The 19932-nt window shown below is 43.0% G+C and overlaps 1 protein-coding gene across 1 annotated transcript; it reads left to right on the forward strand.

Moving 5' to 3' along the window:
• Window positions 1-1385: 1385 nt before the first annotated feature.
• LOC128061774 (DNA-directed RNA polymerase III subunit RPC10-like) lies at window positions 1386-17116 on the forward strand. Its single transcript, XM_052654144.1, has 2 exons — window positions 1386-1594; window positions 16514-17116. The coding sequence occupies exons 1-2, from the start codon at window positions 1386-1388 to the stop codon at window positions 16812-16814; spliced, it is 510 nt and encodes a 169-aa protein (XP_052510104.1). The 3' UTR covers window positions 16815-17116.
• Window positions 17117-19932: the final 2816 nt, after the last annotated feature.

Consider the following 19932-nt stretch of genomic DNA (forward strand, 5'->3'; position numbering starts at 1 on the left):
TCCCATATGTTTGCTGAGAGCAGCCTTTGGAGGTGGGGGTAGAAGGAAGAACAGAGGAAGGGCCGCCGTGGACAGTCTGCATTGAGTGTCCCGACAGTCTGGGAATAGGCAGAGCATCGTTTTGCACTTGTCAGCTGTTGCCCGGTGGACGCCTGCGTGATAAATGAATAATGGTGCCACGGGCTTCTTCTTACACTAAAAAATTCAGTGCATATGGTTCTGGCTGGTTCTCGCTCCCTTCCTATCTTTTGGTCATTATGGAAGTACATTTGTTCCCTGGGCCATAAAAAAAGGGTATTACAGCTTTTAGAAGAGAATTGAGGCCAACAACTTAGAGATTCAGTCTTGAGGGACATGATATAAAGAACTCATATCTGAACCCTGGATGCAGGGTCATTGAGAAAAGTACTCGGGCTCAGTAGGGCAGGGTTGTTGAGAAAAAGAAGAAGCTAACAAAGATTGTTCTTTGGAATCCATAAAGACCCAATTGTGCATATTTTATTTTAGAAAATATTTATTTATTTGACTGTGTTAAGTCTTTGTTGCACCCTGTAGGCTCTCTAGTGCAGCATACGGACTCTCTGGGTGCGGCATGGGCATAGTTGCTCTCCAGCATGTGAGCTCTTAGTTTCCCAGCCAGGGGTCAAACCTGCATCCCCTGCATTGCAAGGTGGATCCTTAACCACTGGACCACCGGGGAAGTCCCCACTGTGCACATTTTAAACTGGTAATCATTTGAGAAGTTTTAGAAGAGAAAGTAAACTGAGGATGCTTCCAGGCATATATGCACTATAAGGTGACTGTGGGTTGACAGTAATTTGGGGCCAGTAATCAGAGTATCAATAACTGTACTGACCTCACAAGTTTGTCATGAGAAATAAATGCAGTGATATGGAAGCTGGTTAGCACTCCATAAGGGGCAATCCATCAGTATTACTATTACTTAGCTTTGGAGATACTGTCTCATTACCTGCCCTGCAAGGAAAGAGTACATACTAGACATACTTAGCTGAAACGATGGGAAAATTTGAGCAGAAAATCTTCACTGAAGGCTTAGAGTTGGGGGAGGGGATGTTTAAGTTTTTCTTCCCTGAAAGCTGTGGCCTAGGGGCATAGACAGCCTATCCCCACCCGGGAGAGAAACCCTACCTCACTGTGGCCAGGTTAGCAGAAGCCTGGCCTCCTAGGAATGGAGGCCGTCATGGCCTTTTGGTCCTTGAATAGTTCAAAGCATTTCTGGAAGCTATGCTAGTGGGGCACGGAACGCTTGTCAAAACCTGAAATAGCCCTGCCAGGGCTGATGGCCAACAGCTGCAGCCATGGCAGTTGCTGTGTCCCACGTCACTGCACCTGACCCCAGGCACGGGGATCCCTGACAAATGGTCATGAGAGCCTTGTGGTTCTCCTCTGTCTGGAAGCCAGTGAGAGGTGAAAGGGAGCCAGATTCTGGTCCCCCAAACTGGCACCCTCCGGTCACATCTGCCTCCAGTGATCTCTCTCCTTGCCATGGAATTCCAGGCTTTGGAGCCTCACAAGGAATACTGTATCCCTTCACCCTGTTTTCAGGACAATATTCTTTCACTGTGAAGTTCAGGTAAATTTCTCATCAAAGTAGAATTTTATGCCTGGTGCTATCTGAATATAGTTTTGAACACTGAATATGGTTTGAGCAGGAATAATGATGCAAACTGCCACTTATGAAGGATCTACTATATGCCTCCAAATACTGTAGTGCTGCATAGACATCTCAATCTTGCAAGCTGAACAAACTCATCTTTCACCTCTGTAGAAGGTTTTACAAGGAGTCATTTTTCTCCTTTAATGGTTTATAAACTTCTCTGGTTATACAATAATATATGTTTATATTAGGAAATTCAGAAAATATGAGATGCATTAAAAAGTAGCAATTCTACTACCCTATATAACTACTGTTAACTTAAAATTTTTTCCTAATATGTTTTCCTGTATATATATTTATAGTATTTCTCCTTTTCCAAACTGGGATCTTCAAACTTTTTAGACTTTCCAAAGATGTTTAAGTTTCCTTGAAATACCAGGAAGCCTGTTGCACCCAGGGAAGCAACTGTGGACTTCTGAAGTTCAAATGTAGTTCAGAAAACTGACCACACAGTTTCCAAGACATGACTAAAGTTGGCAAAATGCCTTTTTCCACCCTGATAGAGGCTTTAAGTGCCTGGTCATTTGTTTTTCTGGCAGCAGGACCATTCTTCACTGTAACCAATGGCTACTGGTGTCATTAGAAGTTCTTCAATCTTTTTAGGCCTTAATCATGCTCCAGATGTTACAGAAATTTAGTGACTGAAAATGAACATATATTCAAGTCTTCAGCTGCTTCTTCAAGGTCATCGGGATTTCGCTTCAGTCTCTTAATTTGGAGTTTCAGCCAGACCCCTTCAGGGGGATTTCACCCTCATTATAAGCCAAGGAGACTTCCTTTTAGATATATTTGAGTATTTTTTATTTTCAGTTGGCTGCCCCAGTAATGTATGTGTTCCTTTAAAACATCTCTCCTTTGCCAGACAGCCCATCACGGGGGGTCCTTTTGTGGCTATGAGAGGTTATACTGTGTTTTAATTCTATCTTTGCCCCCAAGAGACCAACCAGTAGCACTCTTCCTACGCTGTCTGATCAAATAGAGCTATTTTTAGTAGAGACTGCTTTGCTTGGAAGACAGCTTATAATCTTAAAAAAGCTCTTTACACTGTAGGCATATAGGTTTCTCGACAGTGTGTGTCTAGAGTGGCAACATTCTCGCTGCCCAGAAGACTACCTTTGAATTCACCCTTTCTGCTCCTGTATGTGTGTAAAGATAAATGAATTGCTTTGGTGCTAAATACGGTAACTGTCGCATCCATCATTTGTGACAACCGCTTCCTGAACTTCATCCCTGAATGCTGTACACACCATTTTTATTGGTTCTCACCAGAGCTCGATGGTGCCACAGGAAGCGATCAGCCGACAGCAGTAGCAGCTGTACCTTCCCATGATTTTACATGCTGCTTTACAAAACTCGTCCAGTATTTTTACATATTCACTTAACAAACGGAACACACGATCTATTTGACTGGGGCCTTGTTGGATAAATATGGAAAAAATGTGGGAACTATGTCATGAACCACAATGGGTTTGCGTTCTGTGTAATTTGAAGACAAGATTCCTTTGCTGTGTGTCACTTACCTCCTATATTACCACTGTCGCCCAATATTTCGTAACCATCAACTCTTTGCCAGTACCCACATGCAAAGACGGGTTTGTATTAAAAAATAAATGAGAACAGCACATTCTGATGTGGTGTAGTATATCACCATTTTCCACCGAAGCCTTGCTGCCTGCCCTTCCCCTTTTAAGAAACAAAGGATCCAATGCAGAGCAACTTATCCTGTTACAGCTCCCGGTGAGAAGGGTGATGGGATGTCAGAAAGAAAAAGAAAAGCCTTTTTCATTTGAAATATCTAAATGTCCAAAGATGGGAACAGCCACAGCAGGGAGAATACTGTGCTATGCCGTTTGATCTGATTCTGTGGACCATCTGTGTCCAATTGGAAAGCTCAATTATTTTCAATTGCAAGAATCAAAAAACCAGACTCCTAGTGGCATCGACATATAGAGCTTTATTTTTCTCACAGAACCAGGTGACCAAAAGTGGGCTGTGCAGGCCAAGTCATCCCAGACTCAGGTTTTCCTTTCTGCTCCACCAAACTTACCAAATGTTGGATTTCTTCCATGTGCTTGTTGCCTCATGGTGGCAAAGTAGCTGCAGCACCTCTGGGACTCATTTTTAATGTAGGATGAAGTGAAAAGGGCCATACCAGCCAGGTGGTCTCCTTCTACCTGGAAAATCAGCAGATCTCTGTTATCTTCTCATTGGCCAGAACAGGGTCACATGGTCACTCTCAGTAGGCTTGAAAAATGAGTTTTAGCTGAGAGTGTGGCTGATTTGACCTACAGTGTGATTGTGTTAGTGCAGAAGAGGGAGGAATGGGTGCAGCTTAGTCACACACCTCACACAGCTGCTTTCCTTAAGATCTTCCTTAGAGGGTGGCATGGCTGAAGGAAGGGCCCAGAGAGAGAACATACTGACCTCTTTGGAGATGTGACTGTCCCCGTGTCGTGTTCTTCTAGGCAAAGGCATCACAATAACACTTGCTATAGGAGAACAGCTCCAAACTTATTGTTCATATGTGAAATTTGGTAATTTCAATTACCAAATTCAATGGTAATTCCCCATTGCAATTCTTATGAAAACTCACTGTATTTAAATTAATGGAAAAGTAAGAGTGTTCTTTTTAGGGACTTCCCTGGTGGTTCACTGATTGAGACCGCATGTTCCTAATGCAGGGGGGCATGGGTTTGATCCCTGGGCAGGGAACTAAGATCCCAAATGGCACAGCCATAAATAAAAAAAAAGAAAGAAAACTGTCCTTTTTAAAAGGTTAATCTGACCATTTTACCACCCTGCTTAAAACTCTTCTAGAGCTTTCTTCTTAGAGCTCTTAAGATAAAATGTAAAACCCACGCCTTGACCTTTAGAGACCTACAAGACACAGTCTCTCTATTTCTGCAGCCTCCTATGTCTCTCTGCCTCAGGACCCTTGCATGCCCTTTCTTCTGCCCAGAAATCTTTTCCCCCCACCATGAGCTTAGCACCCTCTGCTCATTGCTCTGCTCTAAGATTGAAGAGTCTCTGGAGAAACATTCCCTAACCTGTCAGGCTAGCTTAGGACACTCTGATATGAATTCCAAGCATTTTAATTTTCTTCTTAGCATTTATCTAAAAAAAACAATGAATTGGGACTTTCTTGGTGGTCCAGTGGCTAAGAATCTGCATGCCAATGCCAGGGGACACCGGTTCAGTCCCTGGTCCAGGGAGATCCTGCATGCTTCAGGGCAACTAAGTCCACGAGCCACAACAATTGCAGCCCACATGCCCTAGAGCCCATGCTCCGCAACCAGAAAAACCACTGTAATGAGAAGCCCACACACCGCAACTAGAGAGAAGCCCCTGCTCACAGCAACTAGACAAACCTTGCGCGCAGAGATGAAGACCCAGTGCCGCCGAAAATAAATTTAAAAAATTAAAAACTAGTTTGGAGTGAGTTGTTCCAAGTTTGCTTCCCCTGCTAGAATGTTAGCTTTGAGAAGGCCCTAATGTTCTTATTTACTTCACTTAGTTTATTGCCTGCTGTGTAGTAAGCATTTAACAAAAATAACTGAATGAATGAGATGAAATTCTAAAAGCATGAAACTGAATTTGCTGATAATATGTACTTGTGCTACTCAAAATATAGTCCTCAAACTGGTGCTAATCTGCAAGTTGTTCCTTGTTAATCTACCACAACTATAGAAATTGAAAGTCAGTGTTTAGAAACTTTTATAGCAATTTAAAAAATGTTGTCACTCAATGGTTTGAAAATTTTAAAAAAATAAAGCTTGTCCTTCAACACAGATGGTTTGAGAAGCTCTGTTATAGGTTATACTACAAACTGTCATTACACTAGTAAAAAGGCAAGCATTTCTAAAGCTGGAGGCAGACTGCATAAAATAGATAACCAACAAGGACCTACTGTCTAGCACAGGAAACTATATTCAACACCTTGTTATAACCTATAAGGGAAAAGAATCTGAAATAAAAAATATATATATATAGACTTGAATTGCTTTGCCATATACCTGAAACTTTCGGAGAAGGCACTGGCGACCCACTCCAGTACTCTTGCCTGGAAAATCCCATGGATGGAGAAGCCTGGTAGGCTGCAGTCCGTGGGGTCGCTATGAGTTGGACACGACTGAGCAACTTCATTTTCACTTTTCACTTTCCACTTTCATACATTGGAGAAGGAAATGGCAACCCACTTCAGTGTTCTTGCCTGGAGAATCAATCCCAGGGATGGCAGAAACTGGTGGGCTGCCGTCTATGGGGTCGAACAGAATTGGACACGACTGAAGCAACTTAGCAGCAACAGCAGCATACCTGAAACTAACACAACATTGTAAATCAACTATACTTCACCTTAAAAAATATATATAGAAGATAAAATGAAGGCACAGGAGCTCCACAGCCTATGCCAGCAGCCATCAAGCAGGCAGATCAGCGTGAATTGCCAGCAAGAAGGCCATACAACCCCGCCTCCACCTCCTAAGAGAAACCCTGTCTCCCTAACATCACAGCAAGTTATTTAATTTGAACACAGTCTTTCATCATTTGTGCCTCAGTTTCCTCATTTGGAAATGGGGGTAAGGACAGAATCTACTTCATGGGGTTGCTGTGAAAGACTAAGCTGTGCAATTATATGCCAAGAATTTGCAGTCACTTTCATGAGTATGTGATATTATTATTATTACTTGCAGTAATAAAATGAGAAAGCCATTTTGCAAAAAAAAAAGAAAAGAGAAGATTTCTTAAAAAATAAAACCCGGTTTGGATTAAAATAACACTTGGGATATAAAAGCACACTGAACAGAGATTGATATCAAACACTGAGAACAAACAGCCCGCTGGGAGGATGTGAGGCTGTGTGTGCCTGAGGCAGGCTGAGACCGGGCTCTGACCTCGGATCAAGGAAAATATTTGCACAGCGGAGCTGGCATATTCATGCGTGGTTCCTATATAGGAAAACGTGCAAATGGAACAGTCAGGGAGGAGGGATGAGTTTATGTTTTTTACTCTAATATTCTGCTCCAACTCAGGGTGGATGAATTGTATCATGAGGCTGCAGCCTCTTAGTTTGAAGGCTTTAGAGTAAAATGCAAATACAGTTGATAGGTTACTTTTTAAGCTCTCATCAGTCATTTACACTTTCAGTTCAGTTCAGTTCAGTTCAGTCGCTCAGTCGTGTCCGACTCTTTGTGACCCCATGAATCGCAGCACGCCAGGCCTCCCTGTCCATCACCAGCTCCCGGAGTTCACTCAGACTCGCATCCATCGAGTCAGTGATGCCATCCAGCCATCTCATCCTCTGTCGTCCCCTTCTTCTCCTGCCCCCAATCCCTCCCAGCATCAGAGTCTTTTCTGATGAGTCAACTCTTCACATCAGGTGGCCAAAGTACTGGAGCTTCAGCTTTAGCATCATTCCTTCCAAAGAAATCCCAGGGTTGATGTGCTTCAGAATGGACTGGTTGGATCTCCTTGCAGTCCAAGGGACTCTCAAGAGTCTTCTCCAACACCACAGTTCAAAAGCATCAATTCTTCGGGGCTCAGCCTTCTTCACAGTCGAACTCTCACATCCATACATGACTCCTGGAAAAACCATAGCCTTGACTAGATGGACCTTAGTTGGCAAAGTAATGTCTCTGCTTTTGAATATACTATCTCTAGGTTGGCCATAACTTTTCTTCCAAGGAGTAAACGTCTTTTAATTTCATGGCTGCAGTCACCATCTGCAGTGATTTTGGAGCCCAAAAAATAAAGTCTGACACTGTTTCCACTCTTTCCCCATCTATTTCCCATGAAGTGATGGGACCGGATGCCATGATCTTCATTTTCTGAATGTTGAGCTTTAAGCCAACTTTTTCACTCCCCTCTTTTACTTTCATCAAGAGGCTTTTTAGTTCCTCTTCACTGTCTGCCGTAAGGGTGGTGTCATCTGCATATCTGAGGTTATTGATATTTCTCTATACTTAATTATGAAATAAAAATCTGAATGGAGCTTGGATGGGATCCCTTTGCTCATGTCTTATCCTAATCTGGCCCTTGCTCCCATCAGCAAATCTTGCCCATTATGCACCGTGTAGCCTTGCTCAATGCTTAAATTTGAACACTTTTTTGGCTGTCCAGCCTCGCTGTTCTCCCACTTTCCTGATAGGAGATACAGGCTGTGCCACAAAATTGAGCACTTGTTTGTTTAAATTCTGCCGTGCACTGTTCCATCTGTTTTAAGGCATTTATCTTAATCGAATCTCCAAGTTCAGGGACCACGTCTTATACTTTGGGTTGCCCCTCCTTCCTCCAAACAGGGCTGCACACAGAATGTATGCTTGTTAAGTGACTTTGGTCTCTCCTTGCTATCCCATGGACTGTAGCCCACTGGGCTCCTCTGAACATGGAATTCTCCAGGCAAGAATACTGCAGTGTATTGTCACTTCCTCCTCCAGGAGATCTTCTTGACCCAGGGGTCGAACTTGTGTCTCTTACATCTCCTGCAGTGGCAGGCAGATTCTTTACCACTAGCATCACCTGGATGGTCCTCCATAAACTCTTGTTGGATCACAAGGAAGGTGAGGTAGAAAACCTGGGACGTCTGTGTCAGTAGAGTGTAGGGTAAGCCTTGGATCTGGAGCTGCACGAGGTAGTTGTAACCTTAAAGAGCATTGTCAGTGGGAGATGAAGCTGGGGGCTAGGAGAAAGGAGCACAAGGATGGAGGATACAATGGAGGCAAGATGTGTAACAGAAAGTCATTTTATTTCTGTGTCTTTTTTGCTGACTCCTTTCTGTTTATTTTTTTCCTTTCAGTTTTATTGTGATACAATTGACATATAGCACTATACAAGTTTAATGTATACAGTATAATGACTTGAATTATAATATTGTGAAATGATTGCCACAGTTATCTGTCATCTCATATAGATACAAATTTCCCCTGATAATTAGAACTTTTAGGATTTACTCTCTTAGCAACTTTCAAATATACCACATGGCAGTATTAACTATAATCATCATGTTGTACATTACATAGTACTTATGACTGGAAGTTCCCTTTGATCACCTTCTTCCAATTCCCTCACCTCCTGCTTCTGGTAACCACAGTGTGATCTCTTTTTATGAGCTTGGGTCTTTTGAAATTTCATATATGAGACAGCACACATTATTTGTCTTTCTCTGGCTTACTTCACCTAGCACAGTACCTTTTTTTTTTTTTTTAGATAGAGAATTTTAATTAAATTGGCATAGTTTATAAAACCAAACAGATAAAGTGGACTTTGTCAGTGTATTTTCAATCCTTGCCTTAACAGGCTAATGAATACAACTTGAAACACGTGTGAATCCTCCTCTGTTCTATGAGACAGTGAAGGGACTGTTTCAGTATTTAAATATATTAATGTAACCAGTTACAGAAATCTAAATACAAAACCAGTCTCTTATAGGTTTTGAGAAGGAATGCACCATCTCCCTAAAAAGTTTAATATTCCTTATTCAAGTTCAATCATCTCTTTAGAATGGGAAAAGTGATAGTACTTGTTGAACCGGAATTACTATCAAAATTAAAAAAGCTGACCATATTTGTTTAGCCACAGACCAATCTTATTTAAATCAGGACTGTCCAACAGAATTATTCCATCAGCCGTTCATGATCTGAATTCTAGCATATGAGATCAATTTAAATATGGTACACATAAAAAGTCATGAGACACTTCTGTTTCATAATAAATAAGGCAGTGGCCAACTATTACTCATTGGTAGCTTTTTTGAGGTAAGCTATCAAGTCCTCCCTCTCTCCCTTCTTCTTAATGCCAGCAAAGATCATCTTGGTTCCAGGGATGTACTTCTTGGGATTCTCCAAGTACTCCATCAGCGTCTCCTCTCCCCAGGTGATACCTTTGTTTTTGTTGGCATCTGTGTAAGAGAATCCAGCAGCCTGACCTGTCGTTCGTCCAAACAGACCATGGAGGTTTGGCCCAGTCTTGTGCTTCCCTCCCTTTTCCACAGTATGGCACTGGGCACACTTCTGAACAAAAATCTTCTTGCCCTTCTCAGTATCACCCACTTTTAAATCGTTCTTTTTCTGTGCGCGACCAAGAAGTTCCCCCACCTAGCACAGTACCTTTGAGGTCTGTTCATGTTGTACCTAATGTCAAGTTTTCATTCTGTTTTATGACTGAATAATATTCCATTGTACATATACGCGACAGCTTCTTTATCCGTTCATCCTCTGATGAGCACTTTAGTTGTTTCCATATCGTGGCTGTTGTAAATAATGCTACAGTGAACATGAGGGTACCAATATTTTTTCAAATTGTGTTTTCATTTTCTTCGGATAAATGCCCAGAAGTGGAATTGCTGGATTATATCATCAAAATTTGATTTTCAGTTAAAAATCGAAATTTTTAATTTTTTGAGAAACTTCCATACTGTTTTACATGGTGGCTGCCCCGATTTACATTCCCATCGACAGTGCACAAGTGTTCCTGTTTCTCCTCACCAACACCTGTTGTTTCTTTTTGATAATAGAAAGCCCCTTTTAAAAAGAGTTCCTCAGTAAAGGTGATTGGAGGAGACCAAAAACAGGGATGTTTTCAAGAGAAAAGACAGCAGGAAGGAACGAGACCACAGAGAAGGAGCATTTGTAGGTGAAGAGAAAGGGAGAGTTGGCGAAATACAGTCCCCAAAAGGTATGGAATCAAGGGTCTCAACAGAGGGGTTCATTTTGATTAAAAGGAGCAACCCCTGTTCTTCTGAGACAGAAGGGAAGGAAAAGTGGGTAAATGAGGACATAGAAACCGAGAGGTGGAAAAGCAAATGGATGAGGGAAGGAGCTGGCCGACTTGATCTTCTTAAAAAATAGGGGATCAATAGTTAGGACATGGGAGCAACCTAGATGTCCATTAGCAGACGAATGGATGAGGAAGTTGCAGTATTTATACATGATGGAATATTACTCAGCTGTAAAAAGGAATGCATTTGAGTCAGTTCTAATAAGGTGGATGAACCTAGAGACTATTAAACAGAGTGAAGTAAGTCAGATAGAGAAACAAAAATACCATGTATTAACGCATATATATGGAATCTAGAGAGACGGTACTGATGATCCTACGTGTGGGGCGGCAAAGGAGACACAGATGTAAAGAACAGACTTTGGGGCTCAGTGGGAGGAGAGGGTGAGACGATGTGAGAGAACAGCTTTGAAACATATATATTGCCGTACGTAAAACAGATAACTAGTGCCAGTTTGAAGTATGGTGCAGGGCACCCAAAACCGGTGCTCTGGGACAACCAGGAGGGAAAGGGTGGGGAGTGAGGGAGGGGTTCAGGATGGAGGGGACACATGTATACCTATGGCCAATTCATACTGATACTGATGGTTTCTTCATAATGCAAAATCCACCACAATACTGTAATTATCCTCCAATTAAAATAAGTAAATTTAGAAAAAAATTGAGGATCTAGGTCCCCTTCAAGGGAGAGCATCTCACCTCTTCTCACCTCTATCCTACAGTTTGGGGCTTTATAATGGTAGAAAGAATGTTGAAGCTGGTGCTGAAATGTCAGCAAAGAGGTGTTTTAAATGTTTACTCAGAGACTCTGAGGACCCTGCTTTAACTGGCTGCCAGGGGTGTGCGTCAGACCCAGTGGGTCCCTAATCCATCCTGCAGTTATGTGTCTGGTATCTATCTTCTGCTGGCCTTACTTAAATCTTTAGGGATACAGCTGTGAGCAAGGAGATTCCACTCTCTTCTCAAGGAGTTTGTAGGCTGGAGGGGAGACAGACAAGCAAATAGGTAGTTTGTGGATAGAACGTGGGGAGTGTTACAATGGGGGTCAATATGGAGACTGTGTGGAGATAACTCCAGTCTTAATAGAGAACTGGCACTAGTGGTAAAGAAGCCACCTGCAAATGCAGGAGATGCAAGAAATTCGATCCCTGGAGAAGAAAGTGGCAACCCATTCCAATATTCTTGCCTGGAAAATCCCATGGACAGAAAAGCCTGGCGGGCTGTCGTCCATAGGGTTGCAAAGAGTTGGACACGACTAAGCACACACATGCAAAGGCTGTGAAGATTTTTCCAGCCTTGGTGAGTGGCAGGATCAAAGACCCAAAGGCAAGAAAGAGCCCCACATTTTTGGAAACTGAAAGTGGAACCGAATGTACCTGGAGGGAAGAGAAGATGAACAGAGTGGATAAGTCAGGGAAGTGGGAGAAGCCAGATCACGAGGAGCCCAAACTATCCCACCGGGGTCCACCCAACACGCTCCAGAGTCTGGTTTTATCCTGCAAGGAGGGAGGGAGTTTGGAAACAGAGGCCAGTTAAGAAAGTAGTGATGGTGGAAATGAAAAAAATGAATAGCTTCGAGGGACTTATAGGAGGACTAATTGACAAGGCTTGTTGATTGATTGGATAAGGGAGAAATGAAAGATTCTCAAGTTTCTAGCTTGGACAACTGGGTACAGTGATGTCACTCACTCAAAGAGGAAACAGTAGGCAAAGTTAGTTTATGGGGAATGATGATAAGCTTGTTTTTGAACATATGGACTTTGAGAGGCCTGTGGGAAATGCAAGTGGAAATGGCAATGCATAGTGTATGCATCTGGAGATCTGGCCTAGAGACACTAGATTATTGGTCCTCAGTAAAAGCAGAGACATTACTTTGCTGACTAAGGTCTGTCTAGTCAAGGTTATGGTTATTCCAGTGGTCATGTATGGATGTGAGAGTTGGACTGTGAAGAAGGCTGAGCACCGAAGAACTGATGCTTTTGAACTGTGTGTTGGAAAAGACTCTTGAGAGTCCCTTGGACTGCAAGGAGATCCAACCAGGCCATTCTGAAGGAGATCAGCCCTGGGATTTCTTTGGAAGGAATGATGCTAAAGCTGAAACTCCAGTACTTTGGCCACCTCATGCGAAGAGTTGACTCACTGGAAAAGACTCTGATGCTAGGAGGGATTGGGGGCAAGAGGAGAAGGGGACGACAAAGGATGAGATGGCTGGATGGCATCACTGACTCGATGGACGTGAGTCTGAGTGAACTCCAGGAGTTGGTGATGGACAGGGAGGCCTGGCGTGCTGCGATTCATGGGGTCGCAAAGAGTCGGACACGACTGAGCGACTGAACTGAACTGAACTGAACTGGATGATAAAGAAAGTCACAGAGTCACTGGGCTGAACCAAGGGAGAGAGGAGGATAAGAAGAGAAGCAGACAGAGCCTAGACTAGGAGAGAATCTAACCACTTGGGGAGGGCAGAGGCTGAAGGACCTGCAGAAGAGGAACTCACACAGGAGACCAACAAGGGAAAATAGGAGGCAAAGTTGAAAGAGTGTGAAGTTACGGAATTCAAGGGAAGAAAAGGCATTTCAAGGAAGGGACAATCAAGGGTGTTAGAAGCCAAGGAGAAGTCAAGGAAGAAAAGACTCAAGACTGTCTGTTGGGTCTTGCAGCCACAGGAAGATTTTAGTGATCTTGGTAAGACTGGCTTGGAGGAGTGATGGGTGGATTCAGAAAAAAAAAGGAGGAAGGGAAGACAGTGAGAGGGGACCACTGTTAAAGAAGTTTAAGTAGAGGAGAATATAGAATGACAGATGGAGGGGCATGTGGGCTCAAGGAAAGTTTTTAATTTCATTGTCATTTTTAAAAATTGGGATAAATTGAGTTTTAAAAAATGCTGATGGATAGGAGCCTGTACAAGAAACGCTGAAGAAGTAGAGAGAGTGAATAACTGATAGAAAAGCAGTTCCTGAGGAGGCAGGACGGAATAGAACTCAGGACAACAAGGAGGGGCCTGGACTGATGCTCACAATGGCAGGCCCTCTGCTGAGCCTTTTATGTCCATTATCTCATTTAATGCCCATAATCATCCAGTAAAATAGGTACTATCATTATCCCGATTTTTAAAGTGGGGACCAGTGTTTCACTGAGGCCCACACAATTTGCCTTAGAGCTAGTTAGTGACGGAGCTGGGACTCCAGTCTCAACAGGAGTGGGAGAGGAGAACATGGACTCAGATGCAGGCAGACTTGGTGACAGGAATCCGTGTGCATTGTCTTCCGTCTTTATGAATTGGAGGCGGGGGAAGGGCTGTGGAAGGGCCAGAGGGGAGGGAGAGGTTGCCTGCCTCTGTGAGCTCTGTGACAGATAAGCAGCAGTGATAGGGCCATGTCTTCAGCAGCTCCTGGAAGCCAGGGAACAGAAACAGAGGCAGCGGCCACACAGGAGTGGTTCTCACTTGTCTCTCCCTGTTTTCACCTTTCAGACCCGAGGGAGGACCTGCCTTGGAGGTGTACTAGCCAGACTGCCAATGTAGAGAGAAAGGGGCAGGAATCTCTGGTTACCTGCCAAGGCATGTCAGAACAATAGTCCTGCCAGGTCTGGAAAATCGTGGTGCAACGCCCATGTCATTACCACCCCTATAATTTTTCATTGGCTTTTGGAGCAACTTTCATTTCAATTTCATTTTTGAGGTACTAAGTCTCAGTAGCATAACAGTTTTTAGTTCTCAGATGTTTCCTTTATTTCATCATTCATTTATTCATTCCACAAATATCGATTGAAAGTCAGGCTGTGCTTAGTTCCTCAGTCGTGTCCAGCTCTTTGCCACCCCATGGACTGTAGCCTGCCGGGCACTTCTGTCCATGAGGATTCTCCAGGCAAGAATACTGGGGTGGGTAGCCTATCCCTTCTCCAGGGGATCTTCCTGACCCAGGAATCAAACGGGGTCTTCTGCATTGCAGACAGATTCTTTACCAGTTGGGCAACCAGGGAAGCAGTAGTGGCCAACACATCCGTTTTCCCTGTCCTCCAAAGCCAGAGAAACAATCCTATTTTAACCAGAGTGTAAGTGCCGCAAGGTCAGGGATTGATTATTTTGCTCACCACTGTATTGGCAACAGTGCCTGGCATGCAATAGATAATCAACTAACAGGTGTTGGATTCAGAAGCACTTTTAACTGTGGAGGAAAAGAAGTTGAAGCTAAAGCCCCTTCCTTCACTGGTCCCTTCCAAGGCTCTGGGAGGTACCCTATTATGTGCTTTTGTGGTTATATGTTTTTATTAAAGTTACCAAAGAAAGATATTTTAACTACTTAAGACCTATTTCTACTCCAACTTGCCCTCCATCACCTTTCCCTCCTGTCAAGGGATATTGGAGTGGCCACAGGCATTTGGGGATTGGGCTAAGAGGAAGCTGTGCTGGAAATACATTTAGTATGGGGTGTGGGGCACACAGTTATATGGTATGCTGTCATTTAAGTGTGGAGTTATTGCTAGCTGTCCTAGTATAGGAACAGCTTCGAGGAACACTCCCACCAACCACTCTGAAGACTTGCCCAGCATGTCGCAAAGGAGCAGAGTCTGATGTGGCGTCACAAAAAATGACCATGCCCTAGGCTCCTGGCACTGGAAGTTGTATGTGGTAGAAAAAGAAGGTCTTCCTTAAAGGGGGCCTCTAAAATTGTTTCAGGCCCCTCAAAATGTGGATCTGCCCTTGGGTAGATGAAAGGGTCAATCTAAGTTCTCTTGGGTTGAGAAATAATGAGCTCCTACTTTACTTGTCTTTAGTTCTTATGGACAATAGAGTTAAGTTCATACCTTATTTTTGGTCCCAGGGAAGACATCAGACCCTGCTAGTAAATGGCTCGTCTTCCTAAATGATGCTCTTGTGAGACTTCTCACCAAAGGGCAGCAAGCTTCCAATCACATCTTTAGAGCTGATATAGCCATCAAGTTCTAATACCCTATACATAACAGCCAAATAAATATTGTCACCGCCAAGTTCTTTACTAGTTGCTTTACAAACAGAATCATTACACCTTAGCTAATGGTTTTATTATTAGATTTCTGGTGGTGGTCATTCATTCGTTTGTTCATTCATTCAATAAACGTATTGAATCTTTACTATGAGTCAGGCACTGGGGGGTAAAACACTAAACAAGACACAGTCCCCTTCTTCAAAAAGCTTTTAGGCTCGTGGGGAAGTGAGACATTTAAATAGGCAATGACAATCCAAGATTTGTACTAAGATGGGGGTGGTGATGAGCACAGCATTTTCGAAGCACTTGGGTGGAGCACCTAACTCTGGAGGCGAGTCAGGGAAAGTCTTCAGAAAAGCTGAGTCAACCACTTGGCAGGGATGTGGAAGCTCTCTGGGTGGGGGTTGGGAGAGGGTGAACTGGATCAAAAGTTCCCAAGTCAGGCTTATCATCACATCACCTGGGGCAGCTTTGAGACATCCAGGCCCACCCCAGACCTAGTGACTCAGAATTTCAGTGGGGTGAACCTCAGGAATCTGTCTTTTTTAACCACACCACAACCTGGCCGTGTTTTTGATCAGCCGGATCTGGTGAAGTGAATGACCTTTGTGATGGTAGGGAGGCATAAAGAGCCTGCAGGGACAGGGAAGGTCCTATGGTGGAGACTGCATGAGATGGAGGAGCTGAGGATGGAGGCAGGCAGAGGGGATGTTCCAGGCAAGGAAACAAAAGCCTCCTAGACGGACTGTTTGAACAGATTACAGGCCCTTTTAGAAGTCACTCAGCGTAGCTGGCAGTCCGTAAGGCTGCCAGCTAACTCAGACTCTGAAAGTCATTTAACAACCTGACAGAAGGCACAGAGCCAGGTGTGTTTTGCAGGGAACAGGTGTGTGAGTACCTGTGTATGAGCAGGAAGGAGAAGGCTCAGGCTGCCCTATGACCCTGCAGGGACATGCCATCCCCCAAAGTTTGGCCTTAGTCTCGCCTCCAATTCTTCTAGTTTAAGAGGTAGTTCCTTGTGTCATTTACCTTAAGACAAAAACAAAAACATTACTTAGATTTAACTCATATTTTGGGTCTTCTGCCTGGGCTGCAGGAACCGGCTGATCGTCGAGGAACGGCAGTGCTGCCATCGCTTCGCCTGCAACACCTGCCCCTACGTGCCCAACGTCACGCGCAAGGTAACGAATCGGAAGTATCCAAAGCTGAAAGAAGTGGATGATGTGCTTGGTGGAGCAGCTGCCTGGGAGAATGTTGACTCTACTGCAGAGCCATGTCCCAAGTGTGAACATCCTCGAGCCTATTTCATGCAGCTTCAGACCCGCTCTGCAGATGAGCCCATGACCACCTTCTACAAGTGCTGCAACGCTCAGTGTGGACACCGCTGGCGGGACTAAGGCCAGGATGGCCCAGCTGCGTCAGCGTCTGCGTGCTTTACTGCCCAGGGTGTATTCCCAGCTGCGAGAGTGAACTGTGTGTCCTGAGGGTCTTGGCTGGTGTGGTGGAAAGCTGACCCTTTAATAAGGGTGGCTGCCCAGGGGATCAGAAGTATAGCCCGCCTCCCAGTCAGCAGATTAACTCCTTGATGTCCAGGATGTCCAAATTCTGCCCATGCTGCGTGTGGACAGGAGTATCCATCACTGAGTGCATCCTGTTTAAGGGCCTGTTCTTCCTCTTTGATGTTTATTGGGCAATTGATGTTCTCCTACCATCAGCCAACACTCTTTAATATTTACATTGTTTGTACAACTAATAAAGTAAAACTTATTAGTTTAGTACATTAGATGCCCTTCAGTATTTAACTGTTAATTGCAAACTTATTTAATCAAAATTTATCCTGAGTATTTAATTAAAGTTAGCAGTCTTGTTATCACCTTCTCAGTGTTTTAAATGCCTTAAGAAGTAGACATCAAACCTTAAATCCCAAAACCGACAGCTATATTTAGGGCCAAACTGGTTACAGAATTGCTAATAACATGGATTTCTATTTATTATTTGTATTTTTGTTTCCTAAAATTGCAGTACATTTATTAGATTGTATGTTTTTTAATACTTTCTGTGTCCATCTTTCTACTCTAAAGAGGAAAAGGACACTCTAGGCTCACAGAGCCAGGATTTTGGTTATTGTTAGATTTGTTTCTTGCTCAGGGCCTCAAATTTAATTGCTTCCAAATCTCTCTCTTTATTTTGTTGAATTATAGTTTACTTCCCTTGTGGCTCAGCTGGTAAAGAATCTGCTGGCAATGCGGGAGACCTGGGTTCAATCCTTGGGTTGGGAAGATCCCCTGGAGAAGGGAACAGCTACCCACTCCAGTATTCTGGCCTGGAAAATTCCATGGACTGTATAGTCCATGGGATCGCAGTGAGTCGGACACGACTGAGCACCTTTCACTTTTTCACTTGGCTTGGCCAAAAATTTCCTTTGGTTTTAAAGTTAAACTAAAAGACACATTTTTCATTTTCACCAAGAACCTTTATGAACAACCTGTTCGCCGTTTTGTTCCACTACCCTCTGCCGTTTTTCAAGCAACTTCATAATTTCGTCTTCCCAAAACTTTTTATCTCTTTGAGCAAAAAATTGTCCCAGCTGTCTTTTACAGTCTTCCAGGGAATTGAAATTTTTTTCTATTAAGAGAGTTTTGTAAAGACTGAAATAGATGGAAATCGAGGGTGCAGTGTCTAGTGAACACGGTGGATGCATCAGAACTTCCCAGCCAAGATGTAACAGTTTTGCCTGGTCATCAAAGAAATGTGTGATCTTACGTTATCCTGCTGGAATGTTATACATTTTCTATTGACAAATTACAGATGCTGTTTGTCGAGTGCTGCTTTCAGTTGGTCTAATTGGGGAGCAGTGTGAAAAGCAAAAGTAGTAGTGGTTCATTTCACTTGCCCGCTAATCTCTTCCATTCCACATTATTGTACAGCATCCACTTTTCATTGCCCATCACAATTTGCTTTAAAGACAGAACATTGTCATTTCATTTCAGTAGAGAATTGCATGTGAGAAAAGGGTCAAGGTTTTTTGTGTTTAGCTTAATGTGGAACCTAAACATTGAAGCAACTAACATAACCAAGATGGTGCAAATGATTTTCAGATCTTGATTTGAATATTTTTAATACATTGGCTCTCTCTCACATGGTATAAAGTTGACTGTTTTCAATTAATATCTTGATTTGATCTCGATCAACTTCAATTGCTCCACCTGACTATGGAGCATCATCCAGAGAAAAATCTCCATATATAAGTTTGTAATCTCCATATGAAACTATGTAAACTAGTTTTGACACGTTCAATCAATCACAGCACCTTCTCCATACACTGCACAAATCTTTTTTTTTGCATTTCAGGTGCATTTTTACCTTTCTTCAAATAATAAAGCATAATATGTCAAAAATATTGCTTTCTTTCTTCCATCTTCTATATTAAAACAGCTACACAAAAATTCACCAATTTTGATGTGTTTTTTTTTTATTTTAATGCACGCTGATATGAGAGCTGTCACAACATATTCTAACAAAAATCGTTTCGAATGAAGCTAAAGACAACTAAGCGCTACTAGGAGGCTGCCCAGGTGGCACAAGTGGTAAAGAATCTTCCTGCCAATGCAGGAGATCCAGGAGCGTGGGTTCCATCCCTGGGTTGGGAAGAACCCCTGGAGTAGGAAATGGCATCCCACTCCAGTATTCTTGTCTGGAAAATTCCATGGGCAGAAGAGCCTGGCGGGCTAGAGCCAGACACAACTGAGCACCACCAAGTAAGCGCTACTAGAGCCTCTTACAGAAAAAAATCAACAAACATTTTGGCCAATCCAGTAAAATTCATTCTTTTAATATATAATTCAGTGGTTTTCAATATATTCACAGAGCTGTGCAACCATCACCATTATCTAATTTTAGAATATTCTCATCACTCCTGAAAGAAACTTGAACCCATTAGGAGTCACTTCTCATCCCCTCTTTCCCCTACTCTGCCTCTCTCCCCATCCCCCAGCCATCGCCAGTCTGGTTTCTCTCGATAAACGTGTCTGTATATTTCATATAAGTGTAGTCATACTATATGTGGCCTTTTCATAGCATGTTTTCAAGGTTCATCCGTGTTGAAGTATGTATTGGTACTTCATTCCTTTTGATGGTTCAAGAATATTCCATTGGATAGGTTTGTTTATCAATTATTCAGTTGATGGACATTTGGATTGTTTCTATCTTTTGAATGTTAGGAATAATGCAGCTATGAACATTGTGTATCAGTGTTTGTGTAAACACGGGTTTTAAATTCTCTTGGGTATATATGTTGGAGCAGAATTTATGGGTTATGTGGTAACTATATGTTTAACTTTTTGAGGAACTGCCACACTGTTTTCCAAAGCGATTGGCCCATTTTATATTCCCATCAGCAGTGTAGCAGTTCTGATTTCTTCACATCCTCTCCACACTTATTTTTCACCTTGTTTTCATTACAGCTTCATCCAAAGGTGGAGTGGTACCTCGTTGTGTTGATTTGCACCTCCATTA

Source organism: Budorcas taxicolor, chromosome 16, assembly GCF_023091745.1.
Source record: "Budorcas taxicolor isolate Tak-1 chromosome 16, Takin1.1, whole genome shotgun sequence".
Lineage (NCBI taxonomy): Eukaryota > Metazoa > Chordata > Mammalia > Artiodactyla > Bovidae > Budorcas > Budorcas taxicolor.

Excerpts from the sequence above, each read along its gene's own strand:
- LOC128061774 (XM_052654144.1), top strand. The coding sequence starts at position 1,386 with ATGAGAGCCTTGTGGTTCTCCTCTGTCTGGAAGCCAGTGAGAGGTGAA. Across the intron at positions 1,595-16,513 it reads TCTTTCACTGTGAAGTTCAG|GAACCGGCTGATCGTCGAGG; the intron begins GTAAATTTCTCA and ends CCTGGGCTGCAG.